Source organism: Carettochelys insculpta, chromosome 32, assembly GCF_033958435.1.
Source record: "Carettochelys insculpta isolate YL-2023 chromosome 32, ASM3395843v1, whole genome shotgun sequence".
Classification (NCBI taxonomy): Eukaryota; Metazoa; Chordata; order Testudines; family Carettochelyidae; genus Carettochelys; species Carettochelys insculpta.
The window spans coordinates 7,781,931-7,791,543 of record NC_134168.1 but is presented as its reverse complement, the minus strand read 5'-3'; the positions used below and the strand labels follow the sequence as shown (position 1 = coordinate 7,791,543).

The window sequence follows — 9,613 nt, the reverse complement described above, 5'->3', positions numbered from 1 at the left end:
AACAGGGTGAAGTTTAATAAGGACAGATGCAAAGTACTCCACTTAGGAAGAAACAAGCAGCTTCATACATATGGAATGGGAAGCGACTGTGTAGGAAGGAGTAGTGAGAAAATGGACGTAGGGGTCATAGTGGACTGCAAGCTAAATATCAATCAACAGTGTGATGCTGTTGCAAAGAAAAAAAGAAAACATGATTCTCGGATGCATTAACAGGACTGTCGAGAGCAAGTTCTACTCAATGCTGATAATGTCTCATTTGGAGTATATTGTCCAATTCTGGGCCCCACATTTCAAGAAATATGTGGAGAAATTGGAGAAGGTCCAGAGAAATGCAACAAGAATGATGAAAGGTCTGGAGAACACAAACTATGAGGGAAGACTGAAAGAACTGGGCTTGTTTGGTTTGGAAAAGAGAAGACTTAGAGGGGACATGTTAGTGGCTTTGAAGTACCTCAAAGAGGGTTACATGGATGAGGGAGAAAAATTGTTCACCTTGGTCTCTGAGGACAGGTCAAGGAGCAATGGGCTTCAACTGTAGCAAGGAAGGTTTAGGTTGGACATCAGGAAAAAAAGCTTCGTACCTGTCAGAGGGGTTAAAAACTGGAAGAAACTATCTTGGGAGCTTGTAGAATTTCCATTACTGGAGATATTTAAGAGCAAGTTTGATAGGCATCTGTTAGCGATGGTCAACAGGGTGCTTGGTTCTGCTGAGAGGGCAGCGAACTTGAATAAATGACCTGTTGAGGTCCTTTCTAGTTGCAGTGTTCTATGATTCTGTCTTATGAAAAAATTCTCCAAATATTAATTTGTCTCTCTGTGCACAAGGAGGACTCATTAGGTCATCCTTTTTTCTCAGTGAAGGAGAGATATGGAGAGGTTTGTCCTCCCCAGCGAATAACTTGTGTTGGGCTCAAATATAAATTGAAGAATAATTGTAAAGCAAAACTGCAGGGTTTAAAACAAAAAAGCAGTAAAGTAGCACTCTAAAGACTAACAAAATAATTTATAAGATGAGTTTTCATGGGACAACCCACTTCCTCAGATCTTGGCCATACCAGAAAGGACTCAATATTTAAGGCACAGAGAGCCAAAAATAGTTGCCATCCTGCAAACATAACTAGATTCATTGTTTATAGTGAAGCCCTTAGGTACAATTGCATTTGCTCTGATCCTACTGACAGAGACCGAAAACTACAAGACCTTTACCAAATATTCATAAACCTGAATTAATCACCAGGAAAAAATAAAAAACAAATTGACGGGCCCAGACGAATACCCAGAGACCAACTACTCAAAGAGAGGCCCCAAAAAGTCAAGAACAGAACACAGCTGGTCATTACCTCCAGTCCTCAACTCAAACCACAGTAATGCATCATTAAAGACCTACAACCTATCCTTAATCAGGATGCCACACTCCAGAAGGGCCTAGGTGACAGGCCTGTTCTCTCCTAGAGACAACCTCCCAAGCTCATGAAGATCCTCACCCACAACCACAGTCTATACCACAGGAACACCAGTCCTGGAACTTTTCCTTGCAGCAAAGCCCACTGCCAGCTTTGTCCACGTATCTATTCTGCAGATACCATCACTGCACCTAACCAGCTTAGTCACAGAATCACAGGCACGTTCTCATGTTCCTCAACTAATGTCATATTTGACATCATGTGCCAACAATGCCCAGATGCTTTGTATATTGGACAGACTTCAAACTCTCTTATACAAAGAGTTAATGGGCACAAAACAGACATCAAAACACTCATCATCCCACTCATCCAGCATTTTAATGGAGTGGGCCATTCTGTTAATTACCTGAAAGTTTGTGTCTTACTGAAGGGAAATTTTCACAACTCTTTGGAAAGAGAGGCTGCCGAACTCTTTTTTATTTTCAAATTTGACACATTAACACCTGGCTTCAACTGAGATGGGAATTTTCTGGATCATTATAGGGACCCTTTTGCATACTTGGCTAAATCTAATTCTTCACTCCCCCTGCTTCCTTCTGCCCCTCTAGTCTCTGATTTGTTCAACTTGATATTTTTTTTTCTGATTTGTCAACCTCGATTACTATTTTTGATTCTCTGTGTTACAATATTGAATCTGTTCTGCTATGGCTATGATCTGAAGAAGTGGGTCTGTCCCATGAAACTCACCTAATAAATTACTTTGTTAGTCTTTAAAGAGATACTTTCCTGCTTTTTTGTTTTGATAGGATATAGACTAGCATGGCTTTCTCTCTGTTACTGAAGCATTTAAGTCATTAGAAATGAGAAAAAGTGGATCAAATGAATTGCCAAGTATACAACATTGCAAACTCACAGATAATTCTACTGTGAATTCTTTCCCTAAAGCTTGTTTTTATATGAATTTTCTGCCCATGTGTAGATTACCTTTGTGTCTCTGTGCACATGGGTTGTGTGTGTATTCACATCTATCTATCTGTCTCTCTATCTAGCTAGCTAAATCCACCTGGCAGTCTGTCTACTAAAATAAAATATGATTTTGTGGTCTCAGAACCCATCAGTCAGCATTTAATTAAGTTTATTATCCTGGGTGGAGACAAAAACGTGACTTCATTGGTAAGGTGCTTATTGAACTCCAGGAAGTTCTCATCTGCAGTGCCCTCCAGAGTGATAAGTTAGCACGACATATCTACTGCTTCCATCCAATGTTTTTGTTGTAGTCCTGGTGGTGGCATTTGTCCCCCCATTTTTCGTCTTTTTTTTGTTCCTCACCTGTTATCAGCATACAGTGAATCGAAATGGAAATATGGATTCTTAAGCTATGTGTTGTATTTGGATCTGAATCCCGTTGACTGGGTGGGATCCATCTGGTCTCTTCTTATAAGAATTAAAATTCCGCACCTGGTGCCCAAGAGTTAAATGTCTTTTAGTTAAATATGCCTCAACTCTCCCTCCACATAATGGCTCCTTCTGATTCTCTGGATTCCCTGAAGCTCCACTCCACTCCAATGCCGGTGATGAATCTCTATGGACCTTATTCCAAATGGTGAGTGAATTACTGTATTTACTTCAAACTGTTCTCAATGGCAGCTCACAAACATATCAACATCCCCTTGGAACTAATGAGTTCAACTTTATCAATGTTTTCCATGAGAAAACTTTGAACCCGCTGGAAGTTTTCATTTGTCTATTCAATTTCACATGAAGTCTCCATTGTAATTTGATCTTTTTCTCTTTCCACTTTTTATATCACTTTCTGGTGCAAGTGAAATATTAGAACAACGGAATTAGCCAAGAAATGGAAATTTCCTTATTCAGCCAGCCCTCAACAAGGCAGCGGACTTCACACTTCTATCCCTGGACCTACTATTTGGAGAATATCACTGGTTTTCCTCCTATGTTTTTTCTCTGCATTGCATTTACACAGTACTCTACCCGAATTTCCTGAGGCTGTTGGTTTTACCTTTTCTCTCTGTGACTCTCAGTCTCCTCTCTTTGTCAGGGCAAGTTCCCATAACAGGTAGAGCGGGGTAAGAGGTTTTGTTTTGTCGTTGTCTGAATAATTCAGCCTAGGGAATGTGTAACTTCCTGGAGAATGGTGCTTTGTTCATAACAGAATTTCAGCTACCTGGAGGCCTCAGTTTCAATTTCTGGAAGTGGCCCCTGAAAGAGTGACCTCAGATTCTTCTCTCAGTCACCTTCAATTTCGCTCTTTGTAGCCCACAGTGTTTTCATGCATTGCCCTTAAGAGTCCCTTAGAGAAGGTGCGAAACTTCTGCAAAATATGAGGAACGTTAATTTAATTCTCATTTGTATTTCAGCTCTGCCACTTCCGTTCGTATGAAGTTCCTTGGCAGTAGGCAATTTCGAAGTGAAACATTTGTGGGAAATGTCATTTACATGGTAGGCTCTTTTTTCTTGCAGATTTCTATCTGGCCAGGCTATCGAATGAGGATGTACATACATATGGTTCAACTCATTGTTGCTCTTTTTCTACTCACAGAGCTTTGAAGATTGACATTGGCTCATAGAATCATAGAATTGAAGGGCTGGAAGGGACTCAGGAGACCTTCCCTTCCAGCCCCCAGCGCGAAGCAGAATCAACCTCAGCCAAATCATCCCAGCCTTGACTTTGTCAAGACAGGTCTGAAAAGGAACTGACCTGAGGTCTTTTTGTGTCTATTCAGAGAAACTAATGCATTCTGGGAGTTGCTTTAGTAGAGGCAGAAGTGACTTTAATTGTTCTCTAAAATGAAGGAAAAATGTCATATCACAAAAGGCATAAATATTCTTCTTTTTTTTCAACATTCCTGTTGTTTCTCATTCTTTGAAGTACTTCAGACATGTTGAGCTCATTCGTGTCAGCTTACTCCTGGGAGCAGCCCTCACTTACATGAGTTGTAAAGACGTGGGAATACTCGTGTTAGACTACGGAAGGAATCTCTTTTTCTCACCCCTACAGATGACTCATTCTGCGCCAGCCCCTAACGGAAATGAGACCATCTCCGATGTCCTCATCTTGGTTGGGTTCTCATATCTTAACAAGCTGCAAATCCTTCTCTTTCTGGTGCTTCTGGGCATCTACTTAGCCACCTTGCTGGGGAACCTTCTGGTTATCTTGCTAATAATACTTAACTCCCCCCTCCAAACACCCATGTATTTCTTCCTGGTGAACCTGTCTTTCTCAGAAATCTGCTTCACTACAAGTATGTTCCCTCAGCTGCTAGTTCAACTCTTGGTAGAGGAAAAGACCATCTCTATTACTGCCTATGAAGCCCAGATGTACTTCATGAACATCATGGGCCTCACAAAATGCTTCCTACTTGCAACCATGGCGTATGACTGTTACGTGGCCGTCTGCCACCCCCTGTACTACACAACAGTTACGTGCAGCCTTTTGTGTGCTCTGCTCGTGGGGGCTTCATGGTTCATCAGCATCTCAATAGAACTGCTAACACCACATGGATCTTCAGCCTGCCCTTCTCTGGTTCCAACCGCATCAATCATTTTAATGTGATGCCCCTCACGTGTTGAAGATGACATGCACCGACACTGCTCGGATTAATATTTTACGTTCAGTTGTGTATGTGCTATTTATCATGAGCCCTTTTTTATTGACACTCTTATCCTACATCTGTGTTATCTCTACCATCCTCAAGCTGCCATCGACCGAAGGGCGGCGTGAAGTCTTCTCCATCTGCTCTTCACATCTAATTGTGGTGACTCTGTTCTATGGAACAGCCCCAATTACATACCTGGTGCCCAAATCAGGCTCCACCACAGAGAGTGACCTACCTTGGGCCCCCTTTATACCTTTGCCCTGTGGGGCAATTCCAGTGTTCTCTTTGGACAAAAGAATACCCTAAAATGAACATAAGAACTTAGGAACATAAGAACGGCCATACTGGGTCGGACCAAAGGTCCATCTAGCCCAGTATCCTGTCTGCTGACAGTGGCCAGAGCCAGGTGCCCCAGAGGAGGTGAACCGAAGACAATGATCAAGCGATTTGTCTCCTGCCATCTGTCTCCAGCCTTTGACTAAAGGCTAGGGGCACCATACTTTACCCTTGGCTAATAGCCATTTATGGACCTAACCTGCAAAAATTTATCAAGCTCTATTTTAAACTCTGTTAGAGTGCTGGCCTTCACAGCCTCCTCCGGCAAGGAGTTCCACAGGTTGAGTGTGCGCTGTGTGAAGGAAAAATGTTCTTTTATTAGTTTTGAATCTACTACCCATTAATTTCATTTGGTGTCCTCTAGTTCTTAGATTATGGGAAGAAGTCAATAACTTTTCTGTATTCACTTTCTCCACACCATTTATGATTTTATATACCTCAATCATATCGCCCCTCTGTCTCCTCTTTTCTAGACTGAAAAGTCCCAGTCTCTCTAGCCTTTCCTCATATGGGACCCTTTCCAAACCCTTAATCATTTTAGTTGCCCTTTTCTGAACCTTTTCTAATGCCAATCTATCTTTTTTGAGGTGATGAGACCACATCTGCACGCAGTACTCAAGATGTGGGCGAACCATAGTTTTATGTAGGGGAAGTAAGATATTCTTTGTCTTATTTTCTACCCCCTTTTTAATTATTCCTAACATCCTATTTGCTTTACTGACTGCCGCTGCACACTGCGTGGATGTTTTCAGAGAACTAGCCACTATAATTCCAAGACCCCTTTCCTGATATGTTGTAGCTAAATTTGCCCCCATCATATTATATGTATAATTGGGATTATTTTTCCCAGTAGAGACTGTCACTTAAACAGGTCACCGATGCAAGTGCTTTTTAGGCAGTCAGCCATTGTCCGTCTGCTGGGTTCCATGTTTATACATGAATTCCTCGCATGTGGATTGACCCCCCGTGAGTTTTCGAAGCACTGCTATCACCTCCCAAGCCACTCTCACAATACGACAGCCACACCTGCTGTTCACATCTTCACTGAAGCCAATATTGGGAACAGAAATATGTAGACCAAACTATAACTTCACAAACCCTAATAATCCAAGTCAGAGAACGAGTTTTGATTTTCTTTCCCCGCTTCTCCCTCTGAAATTTGGTAAGATAATTTCCCACGTTTAGGCCCAATATTATCACAAGCACAGTCCTGGGCCCCCCCAACACACAGCTGAAACATTCACACAAAGGAGATGACTCTATATTGTCAACACCATTAGAAAATTCACAAATTATCCATCCTACCTAGAAGAAGGTGATCATACAGAATGAGCTGGGCATCGAGATCCTTGCGTATACCTTGCAGGTTTTGTCAATCCAGTGTGCAAGAACAATAAAAATGATTGGTCAGAAGCCACATCTAATTCAAAATATTTCTGAGTAGTTTAAATTTATATCCACATTCCACAAAGCATGGGTGGTGGGGTAAGTCACACTAAGCTCAGCACCCCACTCTTGGCAACACAGTCCCCCTTGGCTCTGCTGGATTAATTTTTCTTGTCTTCTCTCAGCTGTCTTCATGTCCCCATTGTATTTGTTATTCTGTTGATGGCTAATCACCCCACTTCAGGAGCTGCAAGTCTCATCACAGAAGGGGCAGGTGTTGGTAGCTGTTGATGAGGTGTGGGCATTTTTTTCCATTCTTCTCTTCTTCACCACCTTCCCTCAGCTGCACTGTAATGGGACCTCTCAAACTCTGCCTTGAGCACGTCTTCAAATTGCTTCCTCTGGTGCCCAGTGCTCCCAGGGAGTCCTTCCTCCAACTCTGAAACCAGAATCTGTTTTGGGAGGCGCTGGTCAGACATCCAACCCACATGACGAGTCCAATGAAGTTGTTGGTGAACGATAATAGCTTCAATGCTGGTCATGGTTGACTCTTCCAGGATGCTAGTGTTTGTGCCCTATCCTCCCAATAGGAAAGGGTAGACTGGAGTAATGGGGACAGTACTGTATAACAAACTAGTGGGTTCCCATGGGACTTTCTGTGACTATTCCTCTTTGGAGTGTCATCTGCTGTTTCACCTATGGAGCCGGCTGCCCCGGGAGCCTGAGCAAACTATAACCATGTCCTGCTGAGCTCAGCTCTCCAGCCTGCATCAACCAAGAGACAGAGACAGGCCACAGCCCAAAGACTGCAGACACATACTGTCAGGAATGCAAGGTGAGACCTTCTCCCATCACACAGAGCACAGCTCCTCTGGAGGTGGAACTCCAGTTACAACCCTTTCATCCTGTGTAGAGTGTAACATGGTGTAAAGGCATGAAGTTTGCTCTGCTTCTGAATTTGAAGAGAGAATAGCAAAGGACCCTGCTCCCTCTCCATCCTCCCAAGAAGTAATGACTGAGATTTGGTTTATTATGAAACAGAAGCAATTTTATTTAGCAGAAAAGTTTGGATTTATGTGCAGAGAGCAGACAGAACAAAGTTGGTAACTGAGTAAAAGAAACCAATGGTAATGGTTAGAGTGTGTGGGACTGTGAGTCATATGTTCTCATCTTGGCCATGGGACAAGAGTGGTGCCCACATTCTGAACATAAGGGAACTGGAAATTACTGTTTGCTTTTATGTATGTTTTGTAATATTTCCTAAATTCCACTTTTTATGAGAGTCCTTTCTGATTTTGAGATAAAATCTGTCATTATCCCAAACATTATGGAATAGGTCAAAGCCTATCAAATAAGGAAATCTGTATTACAATGGCAAAAGTTAGTCAGAAATTTGACAAAATATTTAAGTATTTCCCTTCATTCCTCTATTTTCACTAACTCTACTCTTCATTCTCTGATTTCACCGTCTGTGTGAAAAACTGCTCTTCTTGAGAATGTTTCTCAAAGCTCCCTTCACCTCTTTGTTCCTCAGCGTGTATATGATGGGGTTGAGCACTGGCGAGACAATTTTATTCAAGAGAGAAAAGAGTAGGTTGCTCTCTGTGGTGGAGCTAGATTTGGGTGTATCGTATGTGATCATGGCTGTTCCATAAAACAAAATCACTACGGTGAGGTGGGATGAGCAAGTGGAAAAGATTTTATGCCTCCCCTCTGTCGATGGCGTCTTGAGGATGGTGGAGATAATACAGATGTAGGACAGGAGTATCAGGAAGAAAGGGTTCATGGCAAACAGCACTGACAAAATAAAGACTAAAATTTGAATCTGAGACGTGTCTGTACATAGCATCCTCATGACTGATGGGAGGTCACAGAAGAAGTGTTGGATGAGGTTGGAACCACAGAAAGGCAGGCTGAAGATCCAAGTAGTGACAGCTACTACCACCGAGATGCCGATGAACCATGAAGCCCCTGCGAGGTATGCACTTACGCGACTGCTCATGATGGTTGTGTAGCGCAGGGGATGGCAGATGGCCACGTAGCGGTCATAGGCCATGGCAGCAAGTAGGGAGCACTCTGTGACGCCCATGATGTCGATGAAGTACACCTGTGCTGCACAGCCAGCAATGGAGATGGCTTTTTCCTCCACCAAGAGATGAACCAGGAGCTGAGGAACCATGCTTGTTGTGAAGCAGATATCCAGGAAAGAGAGGTTCACCAGAAAGAAATACATTGGGGTGTGGAGAGAGGGGCTTAGTATTATAAGCAAGATAACCAAAAGGTTCCCCATCAGGGTGGCTAAGTAGATGACCAGAAAGAATACAAAGAGTAGGATTTGAAGTTTGTTAAGGAACGAAAATCCCACTAAGATGAGGACATCAGAGATGGTCTCATTCCCATTAGTGGCTCTTGCAGAATGGGTCATCTGTAGGGGTGACAAAAAGACATTCTTTCTTCAGTCTAACACAAGTATTCCCACTGTCTTTGCAACTCACGTAAGTGAGAGCTGCTGCCATTAGTAAAGTTATGCTTCTCAAATCAACATGGCTGAAGCATGATGAAGAAAGAGAAACACCATGAATGTTGAAAATAATGGAGAATATTTATGGTTTTTGTGACATGACATTCTTCCTTAGTAAGAGAGAACAACTAAAATCACTTCGCCCTCTACTAAAACAACTCCCACAATGCATTAGTTTCTCTCAATAAACAAAAAGGCCTTGGGGCTGTTCCTAAGCATATTTGTAAGACTGGCTTGCTGTAGTCACGGCTGGGACTCTTTAGTTGGGGTAGATCTTGCTTTAGGCAGGGGTTTCATCTCTTCTGGTCTCGCCCAGCCCTCACATTCTTTGATTCTATGAGCCACTGTAA

General features: G+C 42.6%; 1 protein-coding gene across 1 annotated transcript; it reads right to left on the bottom strand.

Annotated features, from left to right (window-relative positions):
- Positions 1–8,204: 8,204 nt before the first annotated feature.
- On the bottom strand, positions 8,205–9,167 carry LOC142004888 (olfactory receptor 10A4-like). Its single transcript, XM_074982567.1, has one exon. It carries the CDS (start codon positions 9,165–9,167, stop codon positions 8,205–8,207), a length of 963 nt encoding a protein of 320 aa, XP_074838668.1.
- Positions 9,168–9,613: the final 446 nt, after the last annotated feature.

Coding starts and splice junctions, on each gene's coding strand:
- LOC142004888 (XM_074982567.1), bottom strand. CDS start 9,167: ATGACCCATTCTGCAAGAGCCACTAATGGGAATGAGACCATCTCTGAT.